The sequence below is a fragment of the Anomalospiza imberbis genome, chromosome Z (genome assembly GCF_031753505.1).
Source record: "Anomalospiza imberbis isolate Cuckoo-Finch-1a 21T00152 chromosome Z, ASM3175350v1, whole genome shotgun sequence".
Classification (NCBI taxonomy): domain Eukaryota; kingdom Metazoa; phylum Chordata; class Aves; order Passeriformes; family Viduidae; genus Anomalospiza; species Anomalospiza imberbis.
The window spans coordinates 30,904,089-30,924,702 of NC_089721.1; the positions used below are offsets into that span (position 1 = coordinate 30,904,089).

At 35.3% G+C, this 20,614-nt stretch overlaps 1 protein-coding gene across 1 annotated transcript in view; it reads right to left on the minus strand.

Moving 5' to 3' along the window:
* CNTLN (centlein) overlaps positions 1-20,614 on the minus strand; it is a 188,047-nt gene that overhangs the window by 66,157 nt on the left and 101,276 nt on the right. The window contains 5 exon segments of the mRNA XM_068177356.1: positions 1-390; positions 3,202-3,293; positions 9,164-9,209; positions 14,830-14,843; positions 19,407-19,421. Coding sequence (XP_068033457.1) covers positions 1-390; positions 3,202-3,293; positions 9,164-9,209; positions 14,830-14,843; positions 19,407-19,421 — 557 coding nt within the window.

Here is a 20,614-nt window from a genome sequence, read left to right on the forward strand (position 1 = left end):
TACCTTGATGCCTGTTATCTTGCAGTTACATTGCCCAGAAATTGCCACTGCTTTGGCTTTATCCAGCAAATACTTCTGCTCCTGCACTTGACTCAGCAAATCGTCACTTTAATTTCTCAACCTGTTAGCTTCTGTCACTTGCCTCTTCAAAGAGGCAGCTTCTTTTTCCTTCTCATCAATCATGAACTGAAGTTCTGCTTTTTCTTTTTTTACCTCACAAATCCTCTTAAGTAGTGTTTCCAGCTCTCTTTTTCTTGTGTCTGCATTTTCCTCTTGCACTTTTAAAGATTCGTTCAAATATATTTTCTCATTCATTAAGTTTTTATTTACTTCTTTCAGTTTCTTTAATTCCCCTTCAATAGCTTTGAATCTTCTTTCTAGTAGTTGTACCTATAAAAGCAATTTTAGCATTTACAATATTTCAGCCTGTCTGGAAAAACTCCAAACTATGTTTTCAGATATATTTGTTATATGACAATAATATCACATGAAGAGCAAGGACAAAAGCTATCTGTAGTCCTTAATTTTAAAATAACTTTAATGTAGTGCAGATGAAAACATTTTAGCTGCAATAATACAGCTGTTGAACAAAGGGCAGATGGTAAAAGAACTTAAAATTACAAGCAAAATGACACAGAAGTTTAAGTATGCCATGCTAATGAATCTTCCTGATGCATCTTGAGCTCATTACTGATTTTGTTATACATACTAATTGTATTTTAAAAAACATTTTCAGAAGGATTGCTACTTTGAAATATAGACAATTCTGCATTAGCTGTTTGAAGCAACAAGTTCTTTCAAGTGTCGCAAATATAGAAATAAAATATTAATTTGTTCTTTCAAAAAACCCCAAACAAATCCTAGCAAGAGATAACAGAAACTCAGGACCTAAAACTATGGAAGCTAGTATGTGTTTTCTATTCACAGAGAGGAAAAATCTATCGTGTTTCAATTAAGAGACTAATTTTCCAAGTTTCTCATATAAATTTTGAAGAACACACCATTCTACCTAAGTTTTGCTTCTAAGGTCCTTTGAGGTTTATGGATATTGAAGTCTGACTAATAAATAAACTGTCTGTCTGTGATGTTCCGGAATAACCACATAAAGGACAATTTCCAGAAATAAGGGGCAATTTTAATTTTAGCAGATACTAAAGTGATTATTTAGTCTATGACACATCCTCAGAAGCCTGAAAAGGGCATCAGAGCAAGTTTTGTGCTCAGTAACCACTTACTTCAATACCTGAAGAAATATTTTTGGATGGTTTTGTACAAGGTCAATCACCACTTTTTCACTAAGGAATATGTCAGGGGTTCTAGGTTTCTCTGTACATTGTTAGGAAAGACTGTTTTTCCAGGAGCTATACTAGCGTGTTCATAATACTGGCCAGTTCCCACACTTTGCAGCAATACAAAATGTCAAAACTATCCTTGATACTGAAAATAATGAAACCATGTTATTTCTGTAAGTTTTTACTTTTCAGTTTTTACAACAACATTTTGCCAACACTTTCATATTATTTTAAAATTTATGAAATGTTTACAAAGTGGGTACTACAGATAAGATTCAGATAAATGAGAGCTCTTGATGTACAGGGCAAATTAGGACAAGAGCTGCTCAAACTTCATACGTATTTGTGAACCGGATACTGAATTCATGAGTTTGATAGGGAATCTTTAATATGAAGAGACAACACATTATGGCTACATAAAGTTAATGGGTGAACTTAGAAATGAAAGGGATTTTTTTTCCAAATGCTTTAGTGAAACATAATTAAAATCATAATTTGCACTTTCCACCCCAATGACAATGCGTTAGACCAACATCTTTCTTCAATCACCTTCCCAAACTGAGATTCTGCTACTGTTTTCTCAGTTCTTTAAAGGAACCTTTTGCACTCAGTAGCACTTAAAGTCATGTATGACAGCTGGAAGGAAATAAACAATAAATAGCTTCTACACCTATCCCTGAGGTACCATCATAACTCTGTATATCCATAGAGATAAAAATTATGTAGTACCTGGCAAACAAAATTATAGTTCTGAAATATAGATGATAAGCAAGCATAAACTGTGACATTTCAGATGGTAGCATTCATATTATTTCAATTACTCACTCTACCTTAAGATAAACGAATGTGAGCACTTCCTATTCTGTGTGTTATTATTTTAACATGATGTTTGTCATTGAGTAATAACGAGATGACAGCCTTCATTGCCTGACCATATGGCAAGTGTTACAAGTATATGCAATCACATCATCTGCTGTAAATTACCATACTTCCTACAAGTTAATTCACAGATAAAAAATAGACATACCTGAACTGACATTCAAAGTTATAGACTTGTGTTTATTCAATTTAAGCATGCTTTTAAAGATTTATAAATAATTAAACAAATAGTTTTGCAAAATGACAAACAAAAGGCATGATACTATTTGAAGGATGCTTTTTCTTTGCAATCAAACAAAACATATGGTAAAATACAAGTGAGCCCTCTTAAGTGAACACCTGTTAACATACTAAACTACTTGTGTATATTACAAATATCAATACAAATACCAACTAGTTAAGAACATTCCACCACCGTATGAGGAAAAACCTGGAGAATATTAAGCTTATTCTTATAAATACTTATCATTATTTGTTAAGCTAGAGAGCACTACATGCACACAGCACTGTAAAAAGATAGACCCACACATGTAGAAAATATTTGCACATGAAACATTGTGCTAAAATTTAAATACAACAAATAGTGTATTTATCATTATTATGCATCAATTCTATTCTGTAGAGGAGCTCTATGGAGATTAACACCTGATATCATCTAAAGTTAAATACCCAGGAAAAAAATTAAGGTTCCCGAAGTTAAGGGGCAAAATGTGAAGTTAAGGGGCAAAATGCTACTTACAATTTATATCATCTGCTACTTACAATTTATGTAATCTGTTGGCTTTTAACATTACAGCACTAAACACTATTTTCATATTTTCTGACATTACCCATGTTTATCTTACATGACACATTCACAGCTATTTCCCTAGAATTAATTTCTGAGCAAAATTCAGGAAAGCCACATTTTTAAATTTTGAAGGAAAATGATGACTTAAATTCGTAAATATTGACATACATACATACATACATATATATATGTGATTGTTATATTAAAATTTAGATCTTTTTGTTAGGGTTGGTATCTTACCTTCTGTAACATCTCATGTGAAACTTCTCTCATATGCCTCTTTGGAGTATTACCCTTGATCCCATCATCTTCACTAAGTTTAAAAAGTGGCTCTATCATAAAATAAATAACATATCTCTATCATACAATAAATAAAATACAATATGACATCTAGTATTTCACTAAAACAATTCGTAGACATTTTAAGGAAATGCATTCCTTACTTCTGTAATTATTTATAATGTGGTCTATTTTCTTGACAAGCCTTTTGGTCAGTTTCTAAAGTGACCTCTCTTCAAAGAGTTCTATCACATAATTATGAATCTCTGTAGCATCACAGTATGTTTTTTTCAGAGTACAAGCTTTTCAAAGTTACAATAGATCTGCAGGTTAAAGACACTGTACTTTCATTCCAATTTTTATTCTTTTACAGACTATTCCCTCTATGCCTTAAAAGCAGAATTCATTGCCGTTTTATCTACACAGTCACTACCAGTTTTGTTCTCTAGGTCTTGTCCCCTGCTAGGAGGATCAGAGTGATTGGTGAACAAAGCAAACAGAAACTGAATTAGGATGGATGAAAACTTTAAACCCTGGTTTTTGTTAAGTTAAAGATCATGTTCTCCACTAGATAAATTACACAAATCATTCAAGTGAAATACTGTGAAATCATAACAATTAGAAATTGATACAACTAATGACAGCCAAAACGAATCTAAGCATCACTGTCAGAGACAGCTATACACTTGAGATACTAAAAATCCTAAGTTAAAAATTAGACTTATTCATTCAAAAAATGTTTAGAAGTAACAATACATATGGTCAATCAGAAGTCAAGAGCTTAGCATTCACAAATTGCCCACTGCTCACAGAAATGAGCAATTACACACATCAGAAGGATTTCATCTTAGAATATGAAATATTGCATTACAGAACAAAAAAATCACAATACTCTAAAAGCACCACAATGTTAGTATTTCTGTTTCAGTCCTTCCTTCCCCCAAATGAACTTTAAGAATTAATCTTAAGGGATACATATCTGTGCTACACTGTGGAGGTTTGCTTTAGAAGTAACAGTTTAAACTACAAGCAGACACTGCAGGTCACTTAAAAACTTTTGATTTATAAACAAAGCAAGTGTAGAAGAAAACAGTGTTACTCTCTGTAGATTCACAATCCTCTTGATATAAACAGTGACTAACAAGTTTGTTAGGGTGAATTAGACCTTTCTTTTGTCTTTGGAACATGTCATAGCCAATTAATACTTCTGTATTCATGAAATAAATGGAACACTATTCTAAAGATAATAAAAGCTGAAAAAGGTAAAACTCTGCATCTGGGGAATATGTACCTTTACCTTGATATTAATATGTTAGTTCCCATGTTACTTCAGACTACAGTCCCCCAGCACAGTGGTACTGCATACATTTAGAACATTCTTTAAGTAACACACAAAGATAATACGAACATGCTTTTCATCTTTTTCTAAATATTCACTCATTTGAATGCCTGTTCTGGCTTTTATATCAGCATTTACTGTACTCCACTGAAAAGAAAAATTATTTCTCATAGTCAAAGAAACTGATCAAAGCACACAAGATGTTATGTTTATTATCTGGATGTATTAAAATGCAATTTAAAACTCTATAAATAGACATATTATATGCAGATAATAAAGAATAGCACTACAAAAAGGATAGAAAAGACTATACATGTTCAGTATTAGCAAAGAAGACACAAGCAACATAAATTGAAATGTAGCCAAAGGTCACTGAAACTTAACCCTTTCTATTGAGCAGAAAATATATGGCCCATTCAAGCCCCTTTTCCTCTCCTCCCTTCTAATTGTTATGTAATTGTTCAGAGGAATTGGTTAGGGAGTGAAACAGCATCACCTGTAACTGTCTGTCTAGGAGAGCAGAAAGATACATCATATCATTCTACTCAGCAAGACATGCTCTACCCGTCTTACTTCTACATAAAAAAGTAACATCTTCTCTCTCAAGGAACAGACTCACAAGTCATAAAGCCAACTATCTTCAGTCATCAAATTACCTCGGTCTTACATAAGCACAGTTACATCCCACTGAGAAAACATAGTTAACTGTCAGCTTTAGAATGTAAAACTTAAATCCTAATTAACAGTCACCAAATCTGATGATGAGTTAGTTCAATACTGCTGCCAAAATGGTACTTGAACTATGCAACTATAGTACACTATTAGTATTTGCAAAAAGCCTGCTTACACAAAGAAAAAAAACACCCCTTAAAAAAAAATACAATAGAGCACTGTAATAGTCACTTACAAAGGAACTATACAAACCATCAAAGGAAGGACATTTTTGCCTGCAGTACACACCAGGTGAAGGATTTCCCTAATAAAAAAAGGCACCATGGTGCACAAAGCCACTGAGTTACTGACTCCTATGGTAGGCACTCCCGGGTAGAAAGAAATTTGTGGTGGGAAACACCAGGGTGAAGAACAGAAGGGAATGCCACTCCCATGTATATACACTGAGGACAGAGTATATTCAGGAGTCTCATAATGAAAGAAGCCTTCAAACTGCCACCTTGGAGAAATAGCAGGCCAACAGTTTACCACTTTTTAAGAAGGCATTTGCTGTTTTTCTGAATAGGATTTGATGGATCCACTCTCCTGCTTTTGGAGGAAATGGCAGGACTACCTGCTAACACGTCCTTTACCTTCATAAATAAATAAGGACATTAATGGGATGAACAGTCAATTTGGATTTGATGACTACCAGTAAATAACTGTGCAACAGAATAAGAATGCAAAGAAATTGGGAATAGCATGAACAGTTTCCTTTTCTCTTGACCCACTTCATCTTTGACCAACAGGATTTGAAAAGTTGTATGGAGGAACAACAAAACTATCCATTACTTCTTCTGACAAACACAAGTGATATTCAATAAAGACAGACAATTTTAATACAGGAAAGCTCAGTCTTTTTTTACAGATTTTATCCCTTGTTTTTAGAATGCCTGATGAGACAGGTACCTATCTGCTAAAATGAAAGTGAATTCCAGCATCATTGATAAACTGAGGAAATTGATACCAGGTTTCCTTTTATAAAATAAAACATACTGAAATTATGCCTAAACTGTATTTAGACCATATCAAGTTTGGACTCACAGCAAATTACTGATAACAGACATGAGGTTGCATTTTTATTTAGGAAGAAGACATTTAACCCCCTTTTTAAAGCAGAGGGTGTATGCACTTTCTGAGAACATGAACAAAGACTTTTAACATTGTGGTAATGAGCATTTATGCTCAAAGATGGACATCCAGCTTCAATCATTATGGTGCGAATGTCTAGAAAATCCCAAACAATATATGTGTCATGACTGCAACTCCCTTTGATTTTCAAGGGGAACAATAAGAAAATTGCTTTTTAGAGACCTTGTGAGAAACTATTTACTTACACTTCAATTGGTGAAAATTTGAAAACAGCTAGAATCATCTCAGTCTTCTGTGCTAACAGGCAAGTTTTGTTAATATGTATCTTTGGACTTTAATCTTATTAGACATTTCCTTTTCATTTAAATGATACCCGTAACAACACAGACTAGAAAAGGTAAACAAAAATTTGCCTGGAACACTTCACTAGTAGTTTAAACATTTTTCTCAGTCCCCACAGGAAAATATCTAATCATTATACTAATTACCAAACCAGAAGTGCACATCCACCCACAAATTTTTAAAAGAGCATATATTTACCTGAAAAGAAAACAAAAAAAAAGGAAGAAAATACTAATTGTTAAAACATTAAACATGTCAAGAACTGGCAGTTCTGGAGATCTGACTGTCTTTTGGAAAAGCCCAGATATTGCTCAGCAGACCCTTAACTCCTTCTCACCAATGGTTGTTTTTTCCCTTCTCTTTCTGCAAAGATTAACTGAATTGGAAAAATACAAAGAAGTGCTTCTTAAAGTCAGTATTTGAACCTTCAGTTCTGTGGCTATGAACATAACACATAAGAAGTAGTACAAAAGAAAAAGGTAACTTTCAGTTTTCAGCAGCTTGATATTCCCACCTAATTTTAAAGACAGAATTATAAAGTGAAGGAAAAAATCTCTATTTTTTCATTCAAGTGGTCAACATTATCACAAAAAATAGAAAACAGCCAGCAGGAGAAAACGGCAATAAATAATGGTAAGGCTTTATTGCTAAGAATGTGTAGAGTACTTTTCCAAATCTCCTACGTATTTCCTTTGCACAATACTGTGCATGAAGAATTCACCACAGATGCAATATCCAGATGGACTGTAATTATGCCTTCTTGAATATTTCTCCCAGACAATTCAGGAACAGCTCATAATACACAGAATCAGAGGAGTGATGGGAGAGGCAGTGGCAATATATTACCTATCTGACTGACAAAGACTCATCTTCACAGAACTATCAATTACTGTAAAGATTATAAGGATAGAAAAGAAGATACCCATGATCAATTCTTACAATTTCAACATTTTGATTTACTTTCAAATTCATATACTTTGTGAGACTAGAATTAAAAGAGATGTCAGAATAAGCATGAAATTTCTATATCATTATATTTCATAAATAGGTAGAATATACATATTGCAAATGTATTAGTGTGCATTTATTCATATAAATTGTCATTGACTCAATAGATGTGTAGACAACTAATGATCAAAGATACTTTCAAATTACATGTATGGCCATATGATTACAAAATACACATTCATGAAAAAAGAATCAATCTTTGGAGAGAAAATAACCTTATATAAATAATTAGTATTCTGACAGACTACTGAACTGGGTTTGAGTGGCCAGGTTTTGGTAGTAGGAGGGCCTACAGGAGTGGCTTCAGTGAGAAGCTGCCAGTAGCTTCTTCCATGTCCAGCAGAGCCAATGCCAGCCAGCTACAAGATGGAGCCACTGCTGACCAAGGCTGGGCTAATCAGAGTTAACAGTAACATGGTAAAATATTTAAGAAGGAAAAAAGTGATTGCAGATGTAATTGTGGCCAGAGAAGAGCAGAGAGAATATGTGAGAGGAACAACTCTGCAGAAACCAAGGTCAGTGCAGAAGGAGGGACAGGAGGTGCTCCAGCAGTGCTGGAACTAAGATTCACACTGAGATTCCCCTGAAGCCCGTGGTGCAGACCATGGTGAAGCAGCTGCAGCCCATGGAGGATCACAGGGATGCAGAGATCCACCTAAAGCCTGTGGAGGAGACCCACACTGGAGCAAGGGGACGCCTGAGAGGAGGCTGGGACCCCGTGGGAGGCCTGTGCTGGAGCAGGCTCCTGGCAGGGACCTGCAGACCTGGGGAGAGAGGAGCCCACACCAGATCAGATTTCCTGGGAGGACTTGTGATCGATCCCATGGGGGACCCAGGCTGGAGCAGCCTGTCCTTGAAGGAGTGCACCCCATGGAAGAGTGACCCACTCTTCCAGCAGCAATTTGTGGAGGACTTACCCATGGGATGGACCCACACTGGGGAAGTTAATGGAGATCTGTCTCCTGTGGGAGGGACCCCACACTGGAGCAGGGGAAGGAGTCTCCTTCCTGAGCAGTGGGAGAAACAGCATGTGATGAACTGACCATAACCCCCCTTCCCTGTCTCTATGCACTACTGGGGGAAAGGAGGTAGAGATGGGAAGGAGGAAGGGGTGGGAATAAGGTGTTTTTACTATTAGTTTTTACTTCTCCTCGGATCTTTTTAGTAATAAATTCAATTAATATGCTAAAGCTGAGTCTGTTTTTCCCATGACAGTGCTTGGTGTGTGATCTCTCTACGTCCTTATCTCAGCCCATGAACCCTTCATTGTATTTTCTCTCCCCTGTCCAGCTGTGGAGGAAAGTGACAGAGAAGCTTTGGTATCTGCCTGGCATCAAGCCAGGCTCAACCCATTCAAACTTCATACACAGACATAAAATACTACACCGTTCCTTTTTTGCTGTAAGCCTAGTTCCTCTATTGTGAACTTACTCATAGATTGGTGTATTTTCATCGGATGCAATTCTTCCTCAAGATTCTGTCTACAACAGAGGAAATTAAAAAATAGGCACAATCACACTGATGCCACTAAAATAATTTCAAAAATTAATCCAAAGCCATATCAATGTATTACTTGGAATAAAGTTGTCAACACCCAGAAATTAGTTCTAATTTGACAACATCTAGCATTACTTCAAACACAAGGAGCCCTTTGTACAACAGCTTTTTAAAATGTGAAAATCATCTGAATTTCCAAAATTCAGACACAGTCTGATTGTAATATACACTAAGAAGTTTCAGTCCATCTTTTTAGACAACAAAAAATATTTGACATTAAAAGAAAACCAGTAGGATGTAGAATCCTTTTAAGAGGTAGATAAATACTCTCTCTCAGGGGAAACTGACAGCCAAACTTGTGAAGATATGTCTTATGATTCAAGAAACTTATTAACAAAATCGTTCCTCCCATTTTCCAGCCCTGATGGACTACCATATTACTACCATAGTTTATTATGTAATATCAACCAGCTGAGGTCTGCACAATAAATTTAATTACTCTTTTTTCAATTTAATAAAATTATATACAAATAAAATTGCCAGGATACCAATACTAAAGTTTCAAAGTCAAACTGGGACATGCTAGAAATACATTATTTAAATTGTTTATTTATACTTGTGTTTTCTGACATGTTCTCTATCTATATAGTTGTACGCTATTTCAGCAATAAAACCTCCACCTGTTTCAGCCAAAGATCATACAACACATAGAACAGAGCACAGTCATTTAATAGGCAGATTCTGCTTAAAATATAAATGCATTTAATGCACAAATACACATTATTCTAGCTCTGTTCTGAAAGTTTGACTGCTAGGGTTCTCACTTATTTCAGCTGTAGTCCAAACAGCAGCACCTGCTTCACAGAAAATTTATGCTTTTCCCTACTTTGCCCTCTGAAATAAGGCACAAAAAAATCTAGCCAAAGTATTTGCCAACTTTAGGAAAGAACTTAAAAAAAGAAGTCTTTTGGTATACACAGTACATTAAAGCACATTGTCAGTCAAATGCACATCTGACTCAGCTGTAAAACATAAATTACCGAGAAAATTATAAACATAAAAAGTTAAAGTAACTTGCTTTGCATGACACATAAGAAATCCAGCCATTTTTGGGATCACTCATTTTCCTTCACAGGTTGATTTTCTTTGCTGTTCGTTCATCCTCCAAAACTCAGTCATCATCAGTTTCTATTACACAGAGTACAGTGGCTTTTGTCTACACACTGTCTTAACTCTTCACAGCATGTTAGCTTTTTGCACTGAATGGCAAAATATTTCCTTGAAAAAACATCTCTTATGTAATTAAAGACCAAAATCAAAATGACATGGTTCCTGCCTGAACCTCTATCTTCTGAACCAGTTATTCTTCAACTTTAAAATTATTATTTGAATGAACACGTTTATGAACATATATACTGCCTCTCTAGGCATAAATTGAAAAGCATGCAATAGTGATTGTACAAGATTTTAAAGTGTAAACTTCTACAGGTATCTTTTTTCTTTCAGCTGATGAAAGAAGCACAGAAGTAAACTAATTATATTAGATAAGTTAAGGGGAAGTTCATAGCCAGAATAACTGAAGTTCCTCCAAATAAATTCATTTATCTATGAAATAATCTCCAGCTGAAGTTATGCTATATCTAAAATGGAAAAATTATAGTCAGGTCCAAACCAAAAATTTCTATTTGCAATACAAGACTCAACCCATCCAAGTCAATGACTGGCTTGTGTGAATGTTATAAATGCCCACATGTGTTAGCCAGTGCCAAGTCCAACCATCAGCAGTACTATACCTCCCACAGAGGCAAAAGCAGATGCTACTCAAGAAAGATTGGAAGCCTAACAGTTTGTGCAGAGTGATTCCAATTTTTCATCCTGGAAGTGGCACACAAGCACCACTCTTTATTTCTTCTGCTTTAACTGGTTCCCAGTTTGCTAAAATGACCTTTCCTCCAATTCCAGAGCCAAAAAAAAAATCTTTATAACCTTTCATGTGGAGCTTTGTTAAAGGCAATTGAAAAAAATACAGATCAGATTACTGTTACCACACAGTTATCGTCACCCTTCTGCAATTCCAGCAGGTTAATGAAGCAGGATTTCCCTTCAGAGGAGCCACATTAATGCTTCCCCAATAAAACTGTGTTGATCTGTGCTTGGTGATATTTCTCTCTACGGTGCTTTTTTTGCTTGTTTGGTTGTTTTGTTTTGTTTTTTTTTTTTACCTTCTCCCTTTCACCCTCTTTTTCCTAAAGACTGACTGCCATCTTCAAAATATGGAAGCAGCCACGTTACTGCAGCTTCCTCTGGAGCACATTCAGTAGATGGGAGTTACAGCGGCAACCTGCCAATCTATCGTCTGTTAACAGCTATGTTGAGTAATTTCATACTTCAGTTTCTTCACATGTCCATGAGTGAAGAATATTAACTTCAATATATTTACAAGCAACTACTCCACTTGACCTCATAATTTCTGTACAGATACTTCAAATACGTCTAATGCCTTTGATCTATCTGCTGCAAAGCATGCACAAGTTGTTGGTATGTTCATCTTCCACTAGCATGGAAACATACACTCACAGCATGGTTTGGGTTGAAAGAGATCTTAATGATCATCTAATATGAAATATTGACCAAGGAAAGACTGTTCTTTTAGGCCTTGTAAACACAGTGTGTCATTTTACACTGTTATTAAGCAAACTTATGAACTTATGGTCATCTTTTTCACTCCATTTAAGCAAAATTTTACTGTAATAGCTTAAGCTTTGAAAACTACTCTTCAAGAGTCTTTTCAGGTCTCTCAACTTTCCACCTGCATTTGTCCTGTCTCTGTTTACTGGTCCTACCTGTTTCTCAGCAATGCAAGCTTAAGTTTTAAATGCTGACTTTTTCTATATAAGAGGCATAAAAACTTCTGTAGTCTCTAGAGAGAGCTCCTTAAGACTCTTTGGGGGCAGGGGACAGTTTGGAACTATTTTATTTTAACTTTTTAAAATTGTAGCAGATATTTCAGGTGGGTTTCAGCTACAGTATCTTTCTTAACAGTCTCCAACAAATGTTTCTTTACTGCTTGCTCTAGTGTTCAGGGGTTGAAAATTTTTTTACTAGTTGAATTTTTATATGGTTTCCTTTCTGGAAAGTGAGTATCCCTAGGCCAATTTATTTGGTCCACTCTCTTCTGATATTATTTAAATTAAAACAAACAAACAAAAAAGTTACATAAATCCAATAAAGGCCTTCCTTCTTTCCCTAGCAAAGTCACAGAGCAAATCATCCTGGAAATAATGTCCAGTCACCTAATAGGCAAGATGACTGAAAATAACTAGCACACATTTACCATGGCAAAATCTTGCTTTACCTACCTCACTGCACCTGTAAGAGATGACTGTAAGAATAAAGGGAGAGCAGGCATATACCTTGAATTTAGCAAGGTATTTGAGATGGTGTCTCATCTCCTTATTGTCAAAGATTGGAGATCTGAATTGAAAATTAGATAAGGTGTCTGTAAAATTGGCTGAACAGTTAGGTTGAAGAGGTGATGACCTGTCATATGGAGTACAAGTGGTAGCTAGCAATTATAAGCTTTCCTCAGGGATCCATTATAGAGCCAGTACTGTTTACTGTCTTTATTAACAACCTCAGAGATGTGCTAGAGTGCCTCACACCAAGTTCACAAATGCTATAACACTGAGGGAAGCAACTGAGAGCTCAGTAGAGGGCTGGACCACTGCTCACTGAGATTTCATAGGAAGAAAAAAAAAGGCTGATGGGAATTTAAGTTCACTAAAGGGAAAGTCCCCTTAGAAAAACTTTGAAAAAGGACATGCTAAAAGACCAGTTGGCTCAAGAGTAGCTTTGCAGAAAAAAAAATCTGTCCTTTGAACCAATATGACCAACATTAGCAGCAACACGACTTTGTGGTGAAGGGTAACTACATGCTAGCTGTATAGGCAGGAGTCAGCATTCAATTTACAGAATTGATTCTACTCAGCACTTCTGAGGTGGCACATGTGGCTGTGTCTTGTTTCAGGCTCCTCCAAGAAAGACATTTATGTAAATAGATTAAGTATAGCAAAGGGGCATCACAATGGCCACAGGTTAACCATATGTTTTATGATGACAGGATGAAAGAAAACTTCTGACTACTACTACCCACTTCCTTCTATCCTGAAAAGAAATCCGTTATTGAAGGACCATTCTTGGTGCAAGAGGATATTATCACTTCAGTTAGAAAGCAGGTCTTGTATTTCACTCATGGTCTCATTTAAGAGACTCAAATTCCTCCAGGTGAGTTCTTCCTTGTCTAGAGTTGTGCTCTTTGTGGCTGACAGACTAAAATGTCTTATATGTCAAAAATCATACATGTCACACACTACACCAAACTGAATAAGCTGCGTGCCACTGAGGGGACTGCTACCCACAATCTGAGTTTAATTTTCTTGATTTTGGGAGGGCAAAACAGATTTAGTCTGCCTTTTTGAACCAGTTACTGTCATCCTATCCTATCCTATAATCTCCCATCCTAATTAGTTAGTTATTTGGTTTATTTTATTATTTTCAACATCTGAAGCCTGCTAATATTCTGTTCACTAACTTTTTAAATTTTGAATGCAAATATTAGGCTGCTCAAGGCCAACATATTTGCACTGAACAAATTTCTAAGTGTTCAAGTAATCTGGAAACAGATACTATACTGATTTCTGATAATACTTTTTTAATCTTAAGAACAAGACAATAAAACCCTTAAATTCTCTAGCTAGAACTTGTAAAAAGAAAAAAAAGCACTGTATATGCATTATAACAAGACATACACATCAAGTCCAGTTCTATAAAATTAACCATAGAAGCACCATAGACTGTAGTTTTTGTATAGAGAGGTGTTCTTGAAGAGCACGGCTCTTTGCAGAGGCTCTGTAATTGGTACAATCCTCAAGAACAAGTGAACAAGATCACTTGAAAGAAGCATCACAGAAGGTTCAAGTAAGAAATTTCAAAGAAAGAAGGAATGTCAAGGAATTCATGGCAACTGAAGAAGCCACAGAAAACTGCTGAAGTATAATTCAAAACTGAAAGAAATTATTCATCTTGAAAGAACACAGTGGCAAAAAGCAGGGGTGGGGGAAAATACTTGCTTTCCAGTCTTTCATTTACAGCATTATCTCCCTCAGTGTCTCAAACAGATATGCCAACTTAATAGCTAAAAACTGAACTATTTTTCTGAAATTATCCCTCCCTCTCAAAAAAAAAAAAAAAAATTAAATGAGTCTGAAGACAAATATCTCAGTGTGTTTTTTAATCCAAAAGTGGGATTGTGTTCGATAAATTATGTCTGCCGCACCAGACTTTTAAACAATTCACATACAACTCTTTTATGAAGCAGATTAGGTATCTAAAAGCACCTGTGATCCAGCTGCACAGACTCCAGTGACATGAGATGCTTCCCTCATTTACTGAGGGTAAAAGAAGAATTTCCTCTGCAATCCTGCAACTCAAAAGATCAAAATCAAGTTCTGTGTGCGATGAAGACTACTAACCTACTGGAACTGTAGAGTCAGAAGAGTAACTCAGAGTCAAAGCAGTGTCAAATTTCAGATATTATGAACAAGAGTTTCTAAAACTATTTTAGCAGATTAAGCTAATCTTTGCTGTTATTATCTTAAACATATGCTCAGTGGATTAACTGCACCAGTTTTTCTATCATCCACTTTCAATGAACACATCAAACAATGAAAAGAAGAAATGTGCTGTGTTTAGGTCCTAACTGAAAAGGGAATTTCTCTGACCATTGTGTTTGATTTAGCAGGTGCTGAGCAAAGGGCACCATGTTTATGTCATCTGAAACCCTCCAAGACACAAACTAAGACTGAGAGATATAATCTTTTGAGATATTTCAACAGTGAGAAACTAGTTTCTATCTGAAGTGTTCCTAAGCTCATTGCAGACTGCAGACTTGGAAATAGAAACTAAAGCTGTGAATATTAGTACTTGTCTTCTCCATCTTTTGACAGTAGAAACACTGAGAGAACATGATGTTTCAACACTAGGCAAGAAATGCCTTATGTTAATATACATTTAACTGTGTTTATACAAGTTTTCTTCTCCTAGGATTTTCCATGGATTTCAAATTCTTTCATTACTATAACTACAAGCTTGATTTAAAAAAGAAAGTATACTTTAAACCTTTTATACTGGATATCAAATAATTTTTTCTTCTAATAAATCCAGTAGTCACTAAATGAAGTGAAAGAAATTGTAAGTTTATTTTGCAGATTAGGTTCAGTACAATTCCTACTTCCAATTACAATATTAAGTGGCACGAGTATTTGAGCACAACTTTCTTTCCTAAGAGGGAAATTCAGCATTGAGTGTATTAAGGAACTGCAGGAGAAGCACAAACCTACAAAAATTTGCAGTCAACTGTCTGCTTTGGCAAGCAGTAACATCAAACATGTTTACCCTTTCACAAGTCCCCTTATGACAATGTATCAGTTGACAAGCAGAGTGCATTTTAGTTCTCTTCTTCACACTATATACCTTTTTGCTTGAGCAAGGAAATACATACAGCATATGAAATTTATAAATTGGTATTTTTTGAGGAGAATCAATTATCCGTCTTTTTAAAATTGAAATTTTAAAATTCTATGCCTGTATGGTTGTATTTGTGTTATTCCTGTCAGTATCTCATAAACACAATCTCAAAATTATGCCTACTAAACAATATTAAAACCCCTCAAACTCCTAAGCATTTTGCAATAAATGAGGAAGAACTAGAAACTGAAGTTCATTTAAAGATGAAACCCCCATACAAAAGGAAGAGTATGCTACTTCTAGGTACTCAAGTATTGCTAAGCAAACCATATACAACATCACAAAAACAGTCAAGTTTCTAAACTGAAATACATACAGCAATGCAGAACTCAAAATGAAGTGTATGCTTATCACAAAAGAAAAACAAAGAACTTTTCTACGGAAAAAAGTTTGCTCTGTAGACTCAGAGAAGCTAAACCTTTGAACTATAACTCAAAAATGAATGATAGGATTTGAATACAATGAAAATATGCAGGTCAAGAGAAAAGACAAAGCAAATAAATGTGAGTATTAACTGGTCACTTCCAGCTCATAAATCCACACTTTAACACTTTGTCTCTTGACAAAATCAAAGATTACTACTGCATTTTATTGTCTCTGTCACATTTCTATTGTGTACTAATTCTATTATTTAACTGAACGTTTTAAAATGAATGTTTCTGGGATATATTTTAAAATAATAGAGAAATATCAGATATAAACCTTGCACAAGTGTTTATCAAATACTGTGAACTATTTTGACAACTTATACAATCTTATTTATTGATATAGGGATTAGTTGAAACCTTGCAGGGTGTTGAAAAGCCAGAATTCTGTAAATAAGCTTTTATCCATTAATAAATTGATGGAAAAAACAGAAATAAAACTTAACTAAATTTGAATGGGTTTTAAAAGTAATATAAAAATTGTTCAGAATTGTCTCTGTAAATTTACACAAATAACACATACATAAATAATGCCAGGCAAAGGAGATTCATTACAAGGAATACACATCAGCAATTCAGAACAAAAGAAAATAACTAACCACTGAGTTCAACTTTTATAAAGTTTCTTCAAGTCTAAACTCAAATCTGTAATGGTAATGCTAACACAATGAGCCATTTCTAAAAGCTTGCAATGTTGAAATTGCAATTATCACTTGGCCTCTATCTAGATGCACTTTTTTCCTTGGTTTATTTTGATCACGATGGGCTGGTTTTTTAAACTAAAAAGATAGAAAACATTTTCCAATCATGTCAAAACAACTCTTTTCTGATTACAGTGTGGGAGCCTTTACAGTCCTGATTAGTTTAATATTTAAGGTTTAGGGAGTCCTAAAGGAGACTGTTTAACTGGAAAATGTATCCGGAAAATTTGCAGCAACAACACACCAAATTTGCTGATAATGAAGGTTATGTAATTATGAGTGACATACATGACTGCTATTTCTAATTATAGGACTACACTAATCCTATGTCTGTCTACTAAATAAATTGAAAATGTTTTTTGAAATAACTATTTGGCTCCCACATAGACTTTTCAGCTTTTAAAAAGACAGAAAAAAAACCCAACAACTTGTTTTGCAATGTAGTTGAAAGAGTAATAAAAACTAGCAGACTGAAAAGCTCCAGAATTTATGACTTCTTCCAGAAGAAATGTCTTGCTCTTATTTATACTCACATGTTATACTTTCTGGCAGTGTTGCAAAGTTTAAATGATAGCCCATCAGATGGAGGGAAAGTGACTTAAAGCCATACAAAGCCTAGCAACTAGTGAACTGCTTTTCAGCTTTATGCATGCCTGAAACTGCTTAATGGCCTTGAGTCTTCTGCAAAAAGAGGTTATGCTGCTTTTAAGTATATCTGGTAGATTTTAGTGTATTTCTTCAGTAAATCTTTGTCAACAATAAGCATTTTCTTATCTGCTTCCAAATAAAGCTGACCTTCTGGCAATGTAATCTACTCCAAAGTAGTTTTAAAGATTGCTTTGTTGACAAGAAACAGGGCAGCAGCAATCCTAGGTACTCTAGACAGGTTGTCAGAGAGGAACTTCCAGCTCCAAGGAAGAGACACTGAGACCTTGATTTGAGAGGAATCAGCATCCTAAATTAGCAGGAGTCTACTAGCTTTCCTAGAAGACGATCAGGATCTTCTAATATGGCAGGTCAGAATTCTAATCATGTGTTTTTACATCCTGAGTACAAGCTCGAAGTCACTTGTTTACTACAATTAATTTCATTATAAAAGTCATTCTTTCTTACATACAGAAAATGGACCACCAAGACAGGAAAGTGTGCAGCATCCTGTTTTATGTACAAATACTTCATTTTTATCCTCCAACTATAATTGCCATAGTCTCACCTGGCAGAATTAAAACGAGAAATCAAGAGAGATCAAATCTATGCAGATAATAGTTTATGGTGGTATTGCACGCATTTTTGAAGGTACTGATCTTGACCCACAATTAGAGAATCTGCTGTTTTCAGTATGATACAATAGTCTGGGCTCTATTTTTCACAATATAATACTTTTGATTAGTCCTCCTTCTTTTAGGATTTTTTTTAATACTCACCCATTTTGAATATAGGAAGAGGTAGCATATTTAAAACTATTCTATAGAATCAGTTATGCTAAAATAATTACTTCCAATTTCTTTTAGATTATAGCTAGGCATCAGCAAGAAATTCTTTGTAACAGGTGCTTACTTATCAAGTTATTAGAATAGGAGAAATGCTTCCACCATCTGCATATAAGCAGGGCTTCTGCAAAATATACTCTCTTGCTATAACAAAATATCCTACTACTCATCATTTTTAATTGTCAGCAGTTCTAAAAATACCATCAGGAGCCCTCACACAGCTCCAAATCTAAGGTACATGTACACATGTGCACTTGGGCCTCAATGCATTAAAGAAAAGGTAATTTAGAAAGACAGCCTGAACTATAGCATAAACTTTCTCTCTGCACTTATGAGTTTAAAGGGCTCCTTCCCTCCAGAGCAGCTGACCCTGGGTTAACCCATTGCCAGAAGACTCTAGTTAGTCCTCTAGCAAAGAACTGCCTCCTGATTAACACACATCCCAGAAGTCAGCCATTGCTCATCAGCAGCTTTCAGCATTCACAGGTAAGACAAGCAGGAGACTTCTACACTCCCCTGCATACAGATAAAAGGAATTAAGAGAGCAGGCTCATGGCACTCTAAAATAAACATCCAAACAAACACTAAGACAATTTTCCCATTTGTCCCAGGGAATTTTATCTGGAAAATAAAACCATGCAGAGAATCTAATTTCTAATAAAGCTGAATATGTAAGATGGAATAACCCACTGAGGAAACCGACTCCTTCCCAAGGATTACATGTTGTAAAGACTGCAGCAGGATGGCTCTTTGGAGAAATAAGCACAACCAACCACAATCTCCTAATGCATACTGTTGCTGGTATGAACAGATATCAGGGGGCTAGTCCAGGAGCTGCTGCAGTCAGGGAAGCCTTCCTCTGAGTCCATGAGGTTAACTATTGCCCTTTCAACCATTTTCCTCCAGAGTCATGGAAAACTGTTAAAGACAGGAAAGCTAAATGAAGAAAAAAATCACACAGAAAATGACTGCTAACCAAGCTTTGCATGCTCTTTATTACAGTCCTTAAATAGGGACAGCAACATTGCTTATTACAGTAACCAAAAAATAAGTTCAAAAGACACCGGGTCAACATAGTGTCAAAGAATTTTTTCTTATCCAAAGCTTAAGTTAAATAGACTAATAATCCTATCCTTGCAAGGAAAATAGGACAGCAGAAGCAGCTCTGTTTTCTTCCCCTCAAAAAAGAAAGGTGCTTGAGAAGAAAGACAGTACATCAACAGAGAAACATCTAGGTAAGCAAAGCTGAACTGCACTTTCTCTTCTTTAGTCTTCTAATTTTTAGAAGGCTAAAAATTCCGCTCTGTAAAACTAGAATAGAACACACATGCACATTACACATACTTCTGTAAAAAGCCCATATAGAAAACACAGGACGAGGCTGTCAAAAATGGTCTTATGGAAATGGAAATGGTCTAATGGAAATGGTCTTATGGTCTAATGTCATAATGGAAAATTAATTTTAATTTTCTACTACTCTGAAATTACTTCAAGTACGGAGAACTAAAACTGGTAGAAACTTTATTCAACTTTTACAGGTGAAATACTACTCTGACAGAAGTTTGTCACAGGAAATGATTCTTCCTACAGCGTTATGATTCAAGTACATTTGCCTGCAGAAAAGGCAAAATATGCTCTTTTCATGGGTCTGTATATTTATGACAGCCTTGGAAAATGAGAGCAAACCTGGGAGTAGGTGCTTGACATAGACTGAGAGAGAACAAAAAGCATTACATATGTCTGAGGATAACATAATGTAGGTAAGAGTAAAGCAAAAAGTACTAGCATTACTTGCACTCTGTGATTATTCACACTATCCAGAATGATTTACTAGAATTCCTTTACAGGAAAAAAATTGTAAACTTATAGTTTACACTAAGAAATCTATAGCCCTAATTAACCAAGGAAATGAAGTATTTGACTACATAGAGTATTTAAGCTATCTATCTTACTTGTGTATCCTCTTCCCAGAAATATGTCTTTATCATTCTTGTTTCCCAATTCAGTCGCTCGTAGGATGGATGAAAATTGCAGGAAGAGATATCTGTTGTTGCTAAGTAAAGTCTCCCAGATTTACAACTCACATTCAAGAGGAAAAAAAAGGATAAAAGCAACTCCCCCCTCAACAGTCCAATGTCTCTTCACATAACAAAATAGTGAATAGTGTCATAGTTGTCAAGAGTG